At 41.8% G+C, this 20266-nt stretch overlaps 1 protein-coding gene across 3 annotated transcripts in view; it reads left to right on the forward strand.

Annotated features, from left to right (window-relative positions):
• The window catches only part of LOC115197411 (protein arginine N-methyltransferase 8-B), a 53380-nt gene extending 33114 nt beyond the window's left edge, over positions 1-20266 (forward strand). For all 3 annotated transcript variants that reach the window (XM_029758908.1, XM_029758909.1, XM_029758910.1), the window contains exons 7-10: positions 10215-10330; positions 12694-12844; positions 17217-17338; positions 17967-20266. In XM_029758908.1, coding sequence (XP_029614768.1) covers positions 10215-10330; positions 12694-12844; positions 17217-17338; positions 17967-18050 — 473 coding nt within the window. In that variant the 3' untranslated portion in view covers positions 18051-20266. The remainder of the gene's footprint in view (positions 1-10214; positions 10331-12693; positions 12845-17216; positions 17339-17966) is intronic.

Raw genomic sequence — 20266 nt, forward strand, 5'->3', positions numbered from 1 at the left:
AATATGTGATAGCTTTTTTCACCTTTGGATTGTTCAGCAATATTTAATTCCAGGCATTTAATAAAATGTAGTTTGAGACGTGTTCTCTCATGTCTCCTTTAACATACATACTTCAGTTGACTTTCATCCGTCCTGGAGGAAAGAATCCTACTCAAACACATCAGATAATACAATGTTTAATTAAGTGAAAACAACACCAAAAATAAACAATAAACAGTAAACAATAAACAAACCCATAACCTTTTTCTAGCAAACAAATCATTTCAACCTGTAGCATAAATTTAGTACAACAAACCTTGTCGTTTAACAAATCTAAAACCTTAAAAAAGTGTGTGCTGTCTCATCAGCGTAAGAATCAAAACTAACTTTTTTCCACTCATAATACACAATGTTTTCATTTCCCAAAGGTCAATACTGTTCAGCTCATACATGAATGATCTTCCTTCTGTCTGTACAGAGTCTGAAGTTCCAATGTATGCAGATGATACAGTGATAAATGCATGCAATTAACAAACAACCTACACAAAAACTCACTTCTAGTAATGGTTGAGATGACAAAGTTGCTAAGAGACTCATGTTTGCATCTCGATAAAATTAAAATAAAACACCAAACACAGTCTGCATGTTCCTCACAAAGAAAACAACTGATGCCCCTGAGACAGATGTCTGTGTATCAGGGAAAAAGTTCCACTGCATCATACTTGATTCCAACCTCTCTTTTAAAAGCAAATGAAAAAGGTCATTCAAATAACCAAATGCAACCTAGCTAATTTCCAAAACATATGAAATTGTTTTACTACAGAAGTAACAAAACTATGCTTCAGGGTCTCAGAGCGAGTAACGTCACCGATTGAAACGCTATTAGCACACCACCTCGGTTACACTCACTCCCCTCACAAAGCTCGTCCTCGCGCTATCTTGCGACTCTACGTCTTACAGGAACGCGCACTCCGGCCAAGCACACGCACAACTGTGATGAATTCGCACTGTCCCTGTAAAATAAAACTAACTCAACCTGCAATTCACTGTACTGTCCTGACATTGTTCCACGTAATGGAAACAGAGTAATATGTTTTAATACATAAACTTCATTTTCTAATTCACTGGTGTTACCTAAACATTCAAACCAATAATCAATAACCAGCTTCACATCACAAAATCCTTCCTTCCAGCCAAACATAGCCCAAACATAGCCCAGCGCACATAACCAATTCTCTTCTCATCTTTTGTTTTACCCGTAAGCAAAAATATAACCCACTACTCAACCAACGTTCTGCCTTACCTCTATAGTAAGATTAAACCCAAACTTTACAACTTCCTCTTCTCTTTCAGCTTCACACTTATGAAATATCCAAGACTTTAAAAATAACTTGTAAATCGCCATACTTTTAAAATGCTTCATTCAACTCTTTCTCTGTATGTCAGTTCCAGCAACAGACAACGTATTATATCAAAATAACATCGCTATTATTTTCTAATGAATTAGTCTTTCAATTTAAACTATTCAAGCTATCAAAACGTTACATTTATATCTTAAACAAACGCTAGCAACCGTATCTCTCCAGGCAAAACATACCAATAGTAGAATTATAATCAGTCCCCTGGTGCATGGGCTAGGATAACCCTGGCCTCCTGCGTGGCAGGCGAGAATTCTATTCCTGTACCACCAATGCTGTTTAATTGAACAAGACTCCCAGCAAATAAACCCATTCACAATTGTCTGTAGTCGTGAAATCAGGCACGTATTACTGAGACAATTCCCAGAAAATAGCCCTAATTTCAAAGTCCAAGCGTTACTCCGGCGATGATTCTCACATGCCAAATGAATAGATTAGCAGTCAAAGAGTAAAATCAACATTCATAGACTAGGAAACAGATCTTGCGCCTTTTAATAAAAGTAGATGTTTTCTCATCGTATTTCAATGACTTTACTTCATCATATTAAAATCAGCCAATGATAATTAGTTTGATGGATACCCTAGGCTTTGTCCGACTTTATCAATTACGTCGAGATTCCATCTTAATTCGCACTAACTTTATGGAAAACGGTGTATTCAATAAATCCAGCAACTCCTCTCATACTGGGAGGAAAAAATAAAACAGTTTCAGACCTTAAGGGCATTTTTATTTCAACTGTTGTACCCAGACGGGGATAATACAATAAGCATTTATAGTTACATCGTTAGGGTAAGATAACCAAAAGTGGACACACTCCAATCAGTTTCTAGAGCACAATTTCCCAAACATTGTAGACAGTTTAATAACGCTTAAAACCTCATCTTTATTAAATTATCCATTAAAGATACCAACTTAAAACCTACGTACGTCTACGAATGGTTGGTTTAAATTGTATCTAATTATATTCTCAGCATTACTTTCTTTATCAAATCTCTAGTAATCGATTATACATACAATTTATCATATTTTCACAGAATCCATATAAAACGTTAGAAATGTTTAGGTACTCACACAGAACTTTAAGGATCACCCACACAGGATTGGCCCGATACTCACACAGAACTGGTCCGATGTTCACACAGAACATAATTGAAAGGTTACTCACACAGAGTAAACCTACTCACGCTCACACAGAACGCTCCTACAAAGATTACCTAGTGGTAACTTTAACAAAATACTCACACAGAGTAACCCAGGGCATACCTGGCTAGCACATTTAAAATAATTGGAATTCACCACCTCTGAGGGTCACTTAGACAGTCACACAGACATTCTCAGAACTAGGTCCTTATTCCAATAGGGCTTCACCAAGTACCATGTTTCACACAGAACACACAGTCACCCTGGCCCCTCACCCCCACAGACCGCACCAATCCCCACTGTGATCAATTCAGTGTCAGGACGGCTCTAGGTCGCCCGCAACCGACCAGTGGCAGAGTATCATTGAGTCCGCAAACTCTCAGATTTCTCTCCTCTGACTCGGCCCTGTTTACGCCTCCAAGGTGCCCCCCTCACAAAGGAATACACACTCAGAGCTCACGTAACAGAGGCTAATTTCTAAAAACTCGACTTCAAGTGTGTTTTGCTCACCTCTTTCTTTAAAAAAACTAAGTTCGAAATGTGGTATCCACTCGGCTCGCTGCCTCTCAGATCAAAGGTGGGTCCATCTGCTTCGTTCCCGAAGTGTGGTTTCCCTGAGATCCCAAGTTTGTGGGATCCCTCGTGCACGATTTACCTAGGTCGTCAGGAGCGATCACCAAGTGAAGATTCACATCACATCCTCGTCGCCAAATGTGGTGGCTAATTTCCGCATTACCAAATGAGGAGTTACAAAACACACCAGTCCGAGTTAAACTACATCTTTAATACTTAAGATAATTTTGCAAAAGTTCTTGACCCCACCAATGCATTCTCTCGAATGAATCATTTAATGAGGTGCTTACAGAATGGCTCAGGGATCTTTTATAGCAACGATACAGCCCCTTCAACGTACATTGACAAACCACAGATACTTAGTAACAGTTCACAAAGGTTACGTTTTGTATGACAGATATCAATAAAACACATCAGACAGTAACTGCTATGTCAACAGGATTAATGGTATAGCCCTGTATCTGGTCTCCTTAGAACTGTCCCTCCCTGGTACGGTATTGAACAGAACTATTTCATCCAATGGCATATATCAATTGTCAACTCTAGATACTCCCATCTCAAGCAAACCCTCTCTTGACCCCACTCCTGGACAGGCTCACTGGAGGGAGTGAGCCTCTAGGCCATATATTATCACAGGATTTGTGTGAGATCTAAGAGACCATGGTCCCAGACACTGCCATAAACCTCCCCACAATAAGGAAAAGGAGGGTGTGACTTGCTCACAGACATTGTGGAGACAAGTCATTGGTTCCCCAGTAATCACGCCATCCCTTCACATGGTTTAAGCATAGGTAAAGAGACATTCACATATGAAGACAATATTTCATTCGGTCCTCCTCTCTTGCTGATATTCTGCAGAGCAACAGAGACAAGTAAAAGACAAGTCTGACCTCTTCCCCTCTCTGGGCCCACAGTGTCTGAGCCCCAGCTAAGGGAAATGTGTAACTGAAAAGACACCAGAGTCCAATGGACACTTTCTAATGACAAGTACCTCAAATAAGCATATTATACTAATAAAATATCTTAATTATCTATGTTACCCAACTAATTCTGATTTGTCCACGACACTGCCCGCTTAGAATTTGCCAAAAGGCACATAAGGACTCAGACCATGAGAAACAAGATTCTCTGGTCTGATGAAACCAAAATTTAACTCTTTGGCCTGAATGCCAAGCATCACGTTTGGAGGAAACCTGGCGCCATCCCTATTGGTGAAGCATGGTGGTGGCAGCATCACGCTGTGGGAATGTTTTTCAGAGACTGGGAGACTAGTCAGGATCAAGGGACAGGTGAACGGAGCAAAGTACAGAGAGATCCTTGATGAAAACCTGCTCCAGAGCGCTCAGGACCTGACTGGACAACGCCCCTAAGCACACAGCTAAGACATGGCTGGTGTGGCTTCGGGACAAGTCTCTGAATGTTCTTGAGTGGCCCAGCCAGAGCCTGGACTTGAACCCGATCTAACACCCCTTGAGAGATCTGAAAATAGCTGTGCAGCGACGCTCCCCATCCAACTTGACAGAGCTTGAGAGGATCTGCAGAGAATAATGGGAGAAACTCTCCAAATACAGGTGTGCCAAGCATGTAGCGTCATACCCAAGAACACTCGGGGCTGTCATCACTGCCAAAGGTACTTCAACTATGCACTGAGTAAAGGGTCTGAATACTTACGGAAATGTGATATTTCCGTTTGTTTATATTTAATACATTTGCAAAAAAAACTGTGCTTTGTCATTATGGGGTATTGCGTGTAGATAGAGGGGAAAAATGTATTTAATACATTTTAGAATAAGTCCAACGTAACAAAATGTGGAAAAAGTCAAGGGGTCTGAATACTTTCCGAATGCACTGTACATACCTCTCCGTGGTTGCAGCATCTTATCTGAGATATGAATACCAAGTATGTCTACTTCACCATCCACCAATTTTAATGGTAAACTACAATACGTAATATGGTACACTTGACATAATTAGGTTTTAGTCAAGAGAGGCTAGAAAAGTGATCAAGATCTTCATTGAGACTGTGCAGGGACCCAGATTGCGGACTCAATAAAATACTTTATTCATTGCAATACATTGACACTTTTGTTTTTATCCCCTGGATTTCTAACCCCTTGATGTTCTTGTTGGATCTGATTTTAATAGCTAGCATTTCGATGGCCATAAATAGATATGGAGACTAGAGGTCGACCGATTAATCGGAATGGCCGATTAATTAGGGCCGATTTCAAGTTTTCGTAACAATCGGTAATCGGTATTTTTGGCCACCCATTTGCCGATTTATTATTATTTTATTTTTTTATTATATATATATATATATTTTACACCTTTATTTAACTAGGCAAGTCAGATTAAGAACACATTCTTATTTACAATGACGGCCTAGAAACGGGGTTAACTGCCTTGTTCAGGGGGGATTCGTTTTTGCAACCTTCGGTTATCAGTCCAACGCTCTAACCACCTGCCTTACATTGCACTCCACAAGGATTAACAGGCTGACTACCTGTAACGCGAGGGCAGCAAGAAGCAAAGGTAAGTTGCTAGCAAGCATTAGACTTATAAAAAACTATCATCTTAACATAATCACTAGTTAACTACACATGGTTGATGATATTACTAGTTTATCTAACGTGTCCTGTGTTGCATATGATTGATGCGGTGCCTGTTAATTTTCATTGAATCACAGCCTACTTCGACAAACGGGTGTTGATTTAACAAGCGCATTTGCGAAAAAAGTACTGTCGTTGCACCAATGTACCTAACCATAAACATCAATGCCTAACAGGAATATTTAGACTTAGTCACCCGTTAGCTTTTTCAAGCAGAAATTAGCTTCCTGCAACACAAATTCAAAAAAATTCTGGGACTTGGTAAAGTCCATGGAGAATAAGAACACCTCCTCCCAACTGCCCACTGCACTGAGGATAGGAAACTCTGTCACCACCGAAAAACCCACTATAATTGAGAATTTCAATAAGTATTTTTCTACAGCTGGCCATGCTTTCCACCTGGCTACCCCTACTGCAATCAACAGCATTGCACCCCCCACAGCTACTCGCCCAAGCCTTCCCCATTTCTCCTTCTCCCAAATCCATTCAGCTGATGTTCTGAAAGAGCTGCAAAATCTGGACCCCTACAAATCAGCCGGGCTAGACAATCTGGACCCTTTCTTTCTAAAATTATCTGCCGAAATTATTGCAACCCCTATTACTAGCCTGTTCAACCTCTCTTTCGTGTTGTCTGAGATTCCCATAGATTGGAAAGCAGCTGCTGTCATCCCCCTCTTCAAAGGAGGGGACACTCTTGACCCAAATTGCTATAGACCTATATCCATCCTACCCTGCCTTTCTAAGGTCTTCGAAAGCCAAGTCAACAAACAGATTACCGACCATTTCGAATCCCACCGCACCTTCTCCGCTATGCAATCTGGTTTCAGAGCTGGTCATGGGTGCACCTCAGCCATGCTCAAGGTCCTAAACGATATCGTAACCGCCATCGATAAGAAACAATACTGTGCTGCCGTTTTCATTGAACTGGCCAAAGCTTTCGACTCTGTCAATCACCACATCCTCATCGGCAGGCTCAATAGCCTTGGTTTCTCTAATGATTGCATCGCCTGGTTCACCAACTACTTCTCTGATAGAGTTCAGTGTGTCAAATCGGAGGGCCTGTTGTCCGGACCTCTGGCAGTCTCTAAGGGGGTGCCACAGGGTTCAATTCTTGGGCCAACTTTTTTCTCTGTATACATCAATGATGTCGTTCTTGCTGCTGGTGAGTCTCTGATCCACCTCTACGCAGACGACACTATTCTGTATACTTCTGGCCCTTCTTTGGACACTGTGTTAACAACCCTCCAGACGATCATCAATGCCATACAACTCTTCTTCCGTGGCCTCCAACTGCTCCTAAATACAAGTAAAACTGAATGCATGCTCTTCAACCGATCGCTGCCTGCACCTGCCCGCCTGTCTTGCATCACTACTCTGGACGGTTCTGACTTAGAATATGTGGACAACTACAAATACCTAGGTGTCTGGTTAGACTGTAAACTCTCCTTCCAGACTCACATCAAACATCTCCAATCCAAAGTTAAATCAAGAATTGGCTTCCTATTTCGCAACAAAGCATCCTTCACTCATGCTGCCAAACATACCCTCGTAAAACTGACCATCCTACCGATCCTCGACTTTGGCGATGTCATTTACAAAATAGCCTCCAATACCCTACTCAACAAACTGGATGCAGTCTATCACAGTGCCATCCGTTTTGTCACCAAAGCCCCATATACTACCCACCACTGCGACCTGTACGCTCTCGTTGGCTGGCCTTCGCTTCATAATCGTCGCCAAACCCACTGGCTCCAGGTCATCTACAAGACTCTGCTAGGTAAAGTCCCCCCTTATCTCCGCTCACTGGTCACCATAGCAGCACCCACCTGTAGCACGCGCTCCAGCAGGTATATCTCTCAGGGCACCCCCAAAGCCAACTCCTCCTTTGGCCGTCTTTCTTTCCAGCTCTCTGCTGCCAATGACTGGAACGAACTACAAAAATCTCGGAAACTGGAAACGCTTATCTCCCTCATTTGCTTTAAGCACCAGCTGTCAGAGCAGCTCACAGATCACTGCACCTGTACATAGCCCATCTATAATTTAGCCCAATCAACTACCTCTTCCCCTACTGTATTTATTTATTTTATTTATTTTATTTATTTTATTTATTTTATTTTGCTCCTTTGCACCCCATTATCTCTATTTCTACTTTGCACTTTCTTCTACTACAAATCTACCATTCCAGTGTTTTACTTGCTATATTGTATTTACTTTGCCACCATGGACTTTTTTTTGCCTTTACCTCCCTTATCTCACCTCATTTGCTCACATTGTACATAGACTTATTTTTCTACTGTATTATTGACTGTATGTTTGTTTTACTCCATGTGTAACTCTGTGTTGTTGTATGTTGTCGAACTGTTTTGCTTTATCTTGGCCAGGTGGCAGTTGTAAATGAGAACTTGTTCTCAACTTGCCTACCTGGTTAAATAAAGGTGAAATAAAATAAATAAAAAAATAAAGATAAAATACGGAACGGTTCCGTATGTCACTGAAAGAAAAAACTTTTGTTTTCGAGATGATAGTTTCCAGATTCGACCATATTAATAACCCAAGGCTCGTATTTCTGTGTGTTTATTATATTATAATTAAGTCTATGATTTGATAGAGCAGTCTGACTGAGCGGTGGTAGGCAGCAGCACGCTCGTAAGCATTCATTCAAACAGCCCTTCGCTGTGCTTTAAGCATTGCGCTGTTTATGACTTCAACCTGGGTGGGTATAATTTGTGGAATGTTCCAACAGGAATCTATTCCAAGAACTTCATAAATAACAAGGTTTCCAAAAAACAACGCATACAAAGTTGTATAGCGGCAGAATAAGATACCGGGTAGGGAGTGGTCTATTTCATTGCGTTTTTCACTCATCACGTTTATTCCAAAAAATGTCTGTCCTCACATGTCTGTTTGCCTATGGACAAACATTAAGAATAAGCTACGTGGTGAGTTGATGCCTATTCGGCAGCTAGTTAGCTAGGTTTGTATGCGTTGCTACTTTGTATGCGTTGTTGGTTGGCAACCTTTTACTTTACATTTTTTGGAACAGATTCCTGTTGGAACGTTCCACAAATTATACCCACCCCTTCAAGCCTATCAACTCCCAAGATTAGGCTGGTGTAACCGATGTGAAATGGCTAGTTAGCCGGGTGCGCGCTAATAGCGTTTCAAACGTCACTCGCTCTGAAACTTGGAGTACTTTTTTCCCTTCCTCTGCATGGGTAACGCTGCTTCGAGGGTGGCTGTTGTCGATGTGTTCCTGGTTTGAGCCCAGGAAGCTATACTGTTACATTGGCAATACTAAAGTGCCTATAAGAACATCCAATAGTCAAAGGTATATGAAATACATATCGTATAGAGAGAAATAGTCCTATAATTCCTATAATAATATAATAACTACAACCTACTCATGTTAAAAGGAACCACTAGCTTTCATATATTCCCATGTTCTGAGCAAGGCACTTAAACATTAGCTTTCTTACATGGCACATATTGCACTTTTTCTTTCTTCTCCAACACTCTGTTTTGCATTATTTAAACCAAATTGAACATGTTTCATTATTTATTTGAGCCTAAATAGATTTTATTGATGTATTATATTAAGTTAAAATAAGTGTTCATTCAGTATGGTTGTAATTGTCATTATAAAAATAAAAAAAAACAGAAAATAATCGGCCGAATAATCAGCATCGGCTTTTTGGGCCCTCCAATAATCGGTATCGGCGTTGAAAAATCATAATCGGTCGACCTCTAATGGAGACAACAGACAGCCTTGTTTTGCTCCTCTTAACAGCTCAATACTTTCTGAGAAGTAACCATTATTTACTATTTTACACCTGGCGTTGCTGTACATAACATTTACACATTGTATAAGAGATTCACCGAAATTAAAGTAGTCCAGGCATTTATATATCAATTCTAGTTGTACTTTATCAAACGCCTTTTCAAAATCTGCTATGAAGACCAGGCCTGGTATCTTTGACGTTTCATAGTGTTCAATTGTTTCAAGTAATTGTCGTATATTATCTCCACTATATTGTCCTTGTAAAAAACCTATCTGATCAGGATGAACAATATCTGGTAAAACCTTTTTTATTCTATATGCAATTTATTTCGCCAGGATTTTCACATCACAACATTGAAGTGTAAGAGGCCTCCAGTTTTTTTTAAATGGACTCGATCTTAAACACACTATCTTAAGTACTGTAGTCATCCTTAATACATGATGAGTTAGCCTGAGGAGAGGAGAGATTAGGCAATTTCTCTGTTTACTGCGGTGCACTGCACTACAGTGATGGTTAGCCGACACTGCGTCTGAAGTGGCCCCCAATTCCCTATTTAGTCCACTACTTTTGACCAGGTATCTTGGGCCTTGGTCAACTACATAGGGAGTAGGGTGCCATTTTCGACACACACTATGTATTCCTCCCTCTCTAAGACTGATTTATTTAATTGCCCTTCTTCCACAAAGGTGTTCCATAATGCGCTGTGCATCCACAGGGTGGGAGAACGTGTATGGCTTTGACATGACCTGCATCCGTAACGTGGCCATGAAGGAGCCTCTGGTGGACATAGTGGACCCCAAACAGATGGTCACCAACTCCTTCCTGATCAAGGTCCGCTTTGTCTTCATTTGACATGTGTGCATGTGTGTGTGGATGTGTGTAGAACTATTGCATGTCTCTGTGTGTGACTGTATGTGAGGGTAGGTCATTTTTTGTATTTGTGGAGAACCAGCAGTGTGAAAGCCCACTGTTGAATCACAAAGCATTGCGTCAGCGTTGTCTCTGCCCATAAAAACGACACCCTCTCTGCAAAGTTTTAAACTGTTTGTCTTCTGTGCCCGTTTCATTGTACCCTACGATGTAACTGCAATGATGAGAGAGATGTTCTTCTTTGTTTTTCTGTTTTATTATCTCGCTGCCATACTGTGTTCATCCGTGTCTCAAGAGGACCACAATCCCTTTATTGTGTTATCCTCCATGATTTTACTCATGTCCACCTATGGCTTTTTCAAGTTTTATGTGTGCTTGTTTTTTTAAATAGTTGAAATAATAAAGTAAACAAAAAAACTCTAGGCTAATGCAGTGTAGGATTTACATAACCGGTGTTACTGTTATTAGTATAATGGGCCACCAGATGATATCTTGATCTGCTCATTCGAATGGTGAACATAGCTGCTAAGCTTCAGGTTTTGGACTGCTGAGGTGTGTACTTCTCATCCACCTGCCTCAACGTAACTTGGCATTGTTGAAAACACACTGTAGGATTCAAGACTTTTTCAACTGTTTAACCTAATTCAAAATCAGGAAAGAGACCATATGTTACAGTAAAGAGACAGTAAATCATCCATATACATATCACAATCTAGTGGCGTATGTCCTCAGTTGTAAATGGACAATATTTCACCCTAATGTGATCCTCCAATTCCAGCCTTCTGGCCATGCTTTCTCTGTCCTTCACTACTAGCTACATATTGTGCCATGCATGTTAATTCCCATGTCTAGACTGCTGATTGTCTGATTGTTTTGTTTACCTAGATTATTGATTGTCTTGTTTACCTAGATTATTGATTCTTGTTTACCTAGATTACTATTATTGATTGGATTGCCATTTCTAAGTGCATGCGTTTATGTTGTTTCTTTCTAAAGCCTTTTGTCTGAAATAATAACAAGCAGGGAAATCATCTTTGAAAAGTCAGTGTTTTATCTTCAAGATTTTGATACTGGCGCCTTGTTTGCACTCACGCCTGGCAAGATTAAACCTGACAACCCAGAAAATGACACGCCACTGACAAGGTGTTGAATGTCTCTGAATGGATTATAGGATGAGTCCTTTAATTAATATTGTACACAGACAGCGCGCAAAGGAGCTTAGGTTGAGGTTGTTAAAGGGATCAAATAAGTTCCTCGTGTTCAAAATGCTTCCTTTCCGAAGAGGAATTGTTGTCCTGCACTATGAAATATGACTTTAAGGAGTTTGTGGCGCATAACCAAAGTAAACAGTTGTTACTCTTACGAAAGCTGGGAGCTGTTTGAGAAAGATAGCAGGGGACGTTGACTTTGAATTATGCTGTTTTAACTGCTGATCGCCCGATACATAAAAATGGTATTTTTCCACTGCAAATGTGGCACTTTGGAAACAGAGCCAGTTGCCCCCCCCTGCGGTGAGTACATTATAGGGGACTGCATAACAACACAGTATCTGAGCTCTAAACCATCTGCTTACCTAGCAGCAACGGATTCAGATGGGAGGACGCTCCTGATTTCTCTGTAATCAAACGCTAACGTGATTTGGGAACCGCTGGTGTGCTGACATTTGAGTGAAAGATGAAATGTGGGCCTCACCGGAGCAGAAAGCTGTGTTTCACAACCATATGCTCTCCTCTCCCACTGCAGAATCACAAGGCATTAGATACCCTTTTAAAATATGGGATATGAATCATACTGTAGGAGGTCTATAAAGGAGCAGGATGTGAGCACAATACAAGCCTGACAATAGTTACTGCCTTGGTTCTCCAGCCAAATGACCCCATCTTCTCCTCGTTCATCCACCTTTAGTGGGGGTTTCTGTGCTGGTCCCTCTGGGGTGAGGGGGGGTTAGTGGGGTTTGGTTTCAGCTCTGTGGCCCTTGAACCCAAAGGGAGAGGTTGGAGCAGAGAGCAGCGGCTTCAGCTCTGACAGAGAGAACAAGAGGCTCAGGGATAATACAGGACACAATGCCCAGGGGCACCGCCACATAGATCATATGACTCACATATAAGACATGCACGTGGGCCTGCTCCTTACAAGACTTAAGACTTGTAAGACAACAGAGGAAGAGTTAGGCCTACATGTACATACACAATGGAGAAACCACTGTGCTGGCAGTGAATGGTGTGAATAGAACCCCAATCACTATGGATTATGTATGTGATTAGCATTAACACTGCTAGCTGTAGATGTAACAGGGAAGTGTGGTTGTTGTCCCTCTTCAACAGGAGGTGGACATCTATACAGTGAAGACTGAGGACTTGTCCTTCACCTCAGCCTTCTGCCTTCAGATCCAGAGGAACGACTACATCCACGCCCTGGTCACCTACTTTAACATCGAGTTCACCAAGTGTCACAAGAAGACTGGCTTCTCCACCGGTACATTTTCAACTCTCTCTCTTCCTGTTCTCGGCCACTCTCTCTCTCTGTCATTGATTTTCACACAGGCATACACAGTTGTAGCATAATTGTGGATGTAAGATTGACATGTGATTAATAAGAGGAATGTGTAGGTCAGGGGTCGGCAACCGGCAATTGTTGGGGGACGACGACAATAAACTGGATGATAAGAAAGTATGAGCAATAAAGGAAGTCTCGGTGTGGAAGGCTCATTAGTACTCTTTGTACCGTAGTACTAGCAGCTCTTCAGTTCACGGTGTCGTTATCAGACCAACTTCTGCAGACCTAGGGTTTTATCCTTTTAATTGGCGGCAGCAGCAGATTATAGGCTAGGAGAGTCCTGCTGCTCCCTGACAGGTTAGCTAGAGTTCCTGCTCCCTGCCCACCATCCATTCTCCCTATGGGTTCCATCCCAAGACAAAGAACCCCTCTAATGAGCTCTTTGATAAGCCAGAAAGGCCTAGACTACAACAGCAAACGCTGATACACTATATATATAAAAGTAAGTGGACACCCCTTAAAATTAGTTGATTCGGCTATTTCAGCCATACCTGTTGCTGACAGAGTAATACAATTGAGCACACAGCGATGCAATCTCCATAGACAAACATTGGCAGTAGAATGGCCTTACTGAAGATCTCTGTGTCTTTCAATGTGGCACTGTCATTGGATGCCACCTTTCCAACAAGTCAGTTCGTCAAATTTTGGCCCTGCTAGAGCTGCCCCAGTCAACTGTAAGTGCTGTTACTGTGAAGTGGAAGCATCTAGGAGCAACAATGGCTTAGCTGCGAAGTGGTGGCCACACAAGCTCACAGAACGGGACTGCCAAGTGATAAAGTGCATAGCGCTCCAAAGCAACGTCAGCACTGGAAGCAACGTCTGCACAATAACTGTTTGTCAGAAGCTTCATGAAATGGTTTTCCATGGCCAAGCAGCCGCACACAAGCCTAAGATCACCATGGGCAATGCCAAGCGTCGGCTGGAGGGGTGTAAAGCTCGCCGCAATTTGACTGTGGAGCAGCGGAAACGCGTTCTCTGGAGTGATGAATCACGCTTCACCATCTGGCAGTCCGACCATCTGGGTTTGCCGGATGCCAGGAGAACGCTACCTGCCCCAATGCATAGTGCCAACTGTAAAGTTTGGTATAGGAGGAATAATGGTCTGGTAATATTTTTCATGGTTCGGACTAGGCCCCTTAGTTCCAGTGAAGGGAAATCTTAATGCTATAGCATACAATGATATTGTAGACGATTCTGTGCTTCCAACTTTTTGGCAACAGTTTCGGGAAGGCCCTTCTCTGTTTCAGCATGACAATGCCCCCAGGCAGAAAGCGAGGTCCATACAGAAATGGTTTGTCGAGATCAATGTGGAAGAACTTGACTGGCCTGCACAGAGCCCTGACCTCAACCCCATCGAACACCTTTGGGATGAATTGGAATGCCGACTGCGAGCCAGGCCTAATCGCCCAACATCAGTGCCCGATCTCACTAATGCTCTTGTGGCTGAATGGAAGCAAGTCCCAGCAGCAATGTTCCAACATCTAGTGGAAAGCCTTCCCAGAAGAGTGGAGGCTGTTATAGAAATAAAGGGGGGACCAACTCCATATTAATGCCCATGATTTTGGAATGAGATGTTTGACGAGCAGCTGTCCACATACTTTTGGTCATGTAGTGTATCAAGGCTAAAATTAGAAGACCTTTGAGGCCCCAGTTGATTTGCATGTCCACAGAAAGTAGTTCATTTGAATCAGTCAGTGAGCGACCTCTAGTGGTGGTGTGATGTTATACATTTTGTGATGTATTACCACATAATATCTTCATTCGTTTGCCTTCATTTGAATTTGGGACGCACATAGGAGACTTTGAACTGTGACTTTCTGTGGCGTACATTTTGCAGAGGCAGTGGCCAGATGACCATGTGTTGTCACTCTGCAAAGTGGACCATGTCTTAATTTTGACCTCCAATCATACAGCTCTTCCACCTCTTTGTATTGATTTGAGCCAGTCCATCAGACCAAATCACCTTAGCCAACGCTAAATCTTGCTACCCTCGCTGCACCCCTGATACGCATCTAAATGCACACATAGAGGCTTAAGTCCTTTACGGCCATTGATTTCCTATATTCTCCTGAAGGACAGGTATATAGTTTATGGAGCACACAGAGACACTCAGACATGCTGAGTGGAGGTAGAAAAAGTTCAAGTTATCTGCTGCTGGAAAATAACAACTCACCCATTGAATTAGCAAAACAAATCGAATCAAATTTTATTTGTCACATGCGCCGAATACAACAGTAGACCTTACCGTGAAATGTTTACTTACAAGTCCTTAACCAACAATGCAGTTCAAGAAATAGAGTTAAGAAAATATTTACTGAATAAGCTAAAGTAAAAAAAAGATATGTATGTATGTGTTACAAGATATTTCGACTACAATAACAAGGCTATATACAGGGGGTACCGGTACCGAGTCAATGTGAGGGGGTACAGGTTAGCTGAGGTAATTTGTAAAGTGACTATGCATAGATAAACAGCGAGTAGCAGCAGTGTAAAAACAAAGGGTGTAGGGGGTCAAAGTAAATAGTCTGGGTGCCCATTTGATAAATTGTTCAGCAGTGTTATGGCCTGGGGGTAGAAGATGTTAAGGAACCTTTTGCTCCTAGACTTTGCGCTCTGGTACCACTTGCCATGCAGTAGCAGAGAGAACAGTGTATGACTTGGGTGACTGTAGTCTTTGACAATTTTTTGGGCCTTCCTCTGACACCGCCTAGTGTATAGGTCCTGGATGTCAGGAAGCTTGGCCCCAGTGATGTACTGGGCCGTACACACTACCCTCTGTAGTGCCTTACGGTCAGATGCCTAGCAGTTGCCATACCAGGTGGTGATGCAACCGGTCAGGATGCTCTCGATGGTGCAGCTGTAGAACCTTTTGATGATCTGGGGACCCATGCCAAATCTTTTCAGTCTCCTGAGGAGGAAAAGGTGTTGTCGTGCCCTCTTCACAACTATAGATTTACCTATTCTGTTTGTTCCCACACAGCTTTCATACTCTGTGTGTGTTTATGCAGCAACCATGCTGATCAGCAACTCCTTTTTTTCCATGAGTCCTCAAATGGCATACCTTTTTAAAGGTGCAAAGTTACCCCAGGACAGCCGGCTGAAATTTGATTAAAGGTGTATTGACCTTTGGCTTGGTCAAGCAATCGTTTAACAGTGCATTCTCAAGGGGGCGCACACTTTTGTTTGGGGCCGTGGTGTCAGCTGTCAGCAGTGTGCAGCTGGAGATAAGCTGACACACACATATACACACACAATTCAGCGGAATGCATGATGAGTGGCGAGGTAATGGGAGGATAAAGATTGATAAAGACAAATGTCGGTGGGGAGGTCAACCCAGTCAGTTACTCTTATCTGTTTGTTATACCAATGATATTTATATCCTCAACCAGCATTTTAGCATCACACATCTGTGGTGTTTGTAAATAGCATGATGATTAGTGATCAGGGTTCAATTCCCTCAGGCTTTCAGACTTATCATGTCACAATTCAGAGAGCCTAGCTGTCCTGGAAATTCAGCAATACAAGTTGAAATGCATTTAAACAAATCCTGCAGTGCATTTTTGACATTAAGTGCATTCATTCCATTAACTGGGAAATGTACAAATAATGAATTTCAATTCCAAAGATTTTACTGAGTTACAGTTCATATAGGGGTCAAAACTTTGGCTCATGATTTTGGTTTTAAGGGTACATGTTCTGGGGGTCATGTCCACTCTAAGGGCCGAATTCTAAAATGAACTCTTCAGTAGACAATTATGCATAATTTACGTGAAAATACAAGTATAAGGGGCAGTACAGTCAAAAACATGATTTTCCTTTGTTTTATATACTGTATATTTCCACACTATGAGGTTGGAATAATACTGTGAAATTGTGAAAATTATGATAATACCCTTTTAGTGTAAGAGCTGTTTGAAAAGACCTGGAATTTCAGCTCGTTTAGCGTGGGTGGAGTTTTGGCCTGCCTGGCTACATCACCAGGCGGTATAAGTTAATAGACCAATAACAAAGATCATTTCAAACCTCTGTGCCAATAACATCTCGTGTTCGGGGTACATATCCCTCCCATTAGGTCGTTGTCTCAGACCACCCCCAGACAGTCCTAACAAAATTATTGCTTGAAAAATGGCTTTTTGCTAATAAGCTATTTATTTATTTTTGACCATTGTAATTGAAAACAATTACGGAGAAATGATTTGATATTAAGATAAAAACGGTTGCATTGGAGCTTTTTAAGCACACTGACCTGAAGTTAGGATTTGGCCTTAACTGCCTGTCTGTCTTCCTACAGCCCCTGATGCTCCGTACACACACTGGAAACAGACAGTGTTCTACCTGGAGGACTACCTGACTGTGAGGAGAGGGGAAGAGATCATCGGCAGCATCAACATGAAGCCCAACGACAAGAACATAGTGAGTATCTGGAATCTATGACCAGTAAAAAGTAATCAACTTAGAAGTTATGCTTATAAGGGTCATTTCTGGGACACAGTCTAGAATCTCCATTGAAAGTGCTTTGTAGTCCAGGACTAGGCTAAATCTGTGTCTGGGAAAACCCCCTCATCTAGGTACCAGGTTTGTTCTGGTCCCCAAAAATGTTTTTTAAAGGCCCTAGCCCCTATCTACTGCATGATAGCTAGAGAACCAGGGCCCACAGGGATAGGTACAGGCCATACATATAATATCATTTCAGGCAGATAAAGCATTTATTCTAACATTAAATAGCTAGAAAGAAACTCAATTCCACTGCTACTTCTCCACAATAGACAGCTTGTTTTAATCATCTTTGTGATAAAGGTCAAAGGAGAGAAAACACTGATCATTCCCAGACCAAACAGGAGATGATACAGAGTCCTGGAATCCACCCTCTTTCCTCATCTGTCAAGCCCATGTTCAGGTGACAGGCCTGAAATAAGAAACCACTCACTCTGATTTCTCTCTCTTTCCCCCCTGGTGAATTCTCTTTCTCTCTCTGTCTCTTTCTTTCTCTCTTTCTCTTTCTTTCTCTCTGTCTCTGTGTCTCTGTGTCTCTGTCTTGCAGCGTGACTTGGACTTTACCTTTGAGTTGGATTTCAAAGGACAGTTATGTGAGGCAGCCATCTCCCACGACTACAAGATGCGTTAGCTAGGTGTCCAACAGGGAGAGCCAGTGCGCAGTGCTGCCTACAGCCCCACAGAGGCACTCCCCTTAGCAACAGACACTGAGAAGAGAGAATGGGGTGGAAGGAGACGAGAGAGTGGGATGGAAGAATGAGAGAGGTTGGGATGGAGGGATGCAGGAATCAAAGAGGAGATACAGGGATGAGAGAGAATAGATGAAGGAAGGATGAGAGAGGATGGATGGAGAGATGGTGAGATAGGCCAGATCAGAGGAATCAGGTGATGAGAGAAGAGTAAAGGGGTGGCACTCCAAGCAATATCAACATGCCCACATCAACACCTCTCACCGGCACTTTTTTCACTTTACATTTTTTAAATGTAACCTTTATTTAACTAGGCAAGTCTGAACTGTTAGGCCACCTGTTCAGAGGACAACTTTGAATGTAACACCTTGTGAATTCAAGAATGCTCTAGTCATAATGAATGTTATTATTTATCTATATTGTTATCTTGATTTTGTTCATTGTTCTTCCAAAATAATCAGGCCACAGGATTAGTTAGCACTTTTTAAAATGTCTTAATTTTTCCCCCTTTTTTGGGAAAATATTTTCTATGTGAGCTCCAGTGTTTGGAGTCCATTATGATCAATTACTGCAGTTACTGTACTTTGCATATAATGATACTTTTTAATATTCTACATCCTAGGGCAGTATCTTCTATCTTCAAATATACTTTTAAATGACCCAATTTTGCATGTTTGTAAATAATCCTCACAAGGTCTGCTAGTGCAGTAATTAAATGTATCGGCCAAGAAAAATTCAGTGCTGCATAATGTATGTGTAACGATGTGAATGATAGTGTGTTTGTAATCAGGTCATGTACTGTAGCTTTTTGGGAGTGTGCAATATAACAGTATGAGCGCTCATACATTTGCGCAGCTTGCACTCCAAAGTGTGGTCTGTGGTTTCTGTTAGAGCAGTGATGTCGGCGTTGTAATCAGCATAGTCTGCGGCTCTTGTCTAGATGCCTGCAAAAGCTCCTGATTACAAGGCCTACCCCACTGGGCAGACACTGATCTTCAATAATAACCATTGTCTCTTAAATTCTGTGTACACACTGAAGCCATACCAAGAAGTGGTGAGTGTGCCGCAGCATTCAGTGGGTGGGGCCTCACATCGTTAGCTGCTGCTCACTGAACTTCTCTCAACTTGAGGGCCTTGTAGTTACTATGCTTTCCCTGTCTCTGCTGATCTCGGGTCAGTGACTGGCCTGTCCTCAGAGCCTGGCCTAGCAACTGTTAGCAGTTAGTCCTGTCCTTAGATCAGTAGCAGAGTTTATTCCAGCCTCTGCTCAGCGCTGGAGTTGGACTCTCAGGCGGCAGCTCCTTCCCTTCACCTGTGCTCTTACTAACTCTTAAGGTCATCGCCAAGGCAACAACTGTGTGACCTCCCCTCAGTTGTGTAGTACTGTTACACCATCCTTCCTTACCAAAGACATTCTATCTGCAGCCAAGATACAGACTCTCTTCCAGTCCCCTCGCCTTTCCATGCCTCTCAATGAAGCTCATCAGCACAACACTTATGACTGTTCAGAAAACGTACAGTGTGACATGCCATGTATGAATAGACTAGTGGCTGGAAATGAGTGAGTGACATTTGGCTCATGTACAATCTGTTCCGTAAAGAGTCTGCGTTTTGATCTAGAAGGGCAGGGACCGGTAGTTTCATGTTGAGAGAGCTGTCTCTTGTGAGCACATAGTATGTCTTTCTTACCTTTTTTGCCTTTGATCCAGTATCAACTTGTGTATGTCTAGCACAGCGTGTGAAATATAATAAAAAAGCAGAATACTATGAAGAAAATCTAACTGAAATAGTATCCACTAAGTAGATTGTGTGCAATAGCATGCATACAACACTGTTGTCTTTGGAATTAAGTCTGTGATTTAAGCTAACTAACTTTAAAGTTTACCCTTCAGCAGATATAACACTTGATAAGTGTTATTCCTGTTTACCACTCATGGCATTCATTTAATTATTTACACCTGGTAACCTGCCTAAGTACTAAAACATGGTTACCACCATTTCATTCAAGTCAGCTACTGAAATTGTGCTATATGTTCATTTTGTATGACAATTACATTTTCTGTAGAGTTTAAAGATAGTGCTATTCAAGCATTGTATTGTATTGTTAATTTTACCTGCTGTCATGTAAGAGTTAAATAAAAGTTAAGCTAAAGACTAA

Source organism: Salmo trutta, chromosome 7 (assembly GCF_901001165.1).
Source record: "Salmo trutta chromosome 7, fSalTru1.1, whole genome shotgun sequence".
In the NCBI taxonomy this organism is placed as follows: domain Eukaryota; kingdom Metazoa; phylum Chordata; class Actinopteri; order Salmoniformes; family Salmonidae; genus Salmo; species Salmo trutta.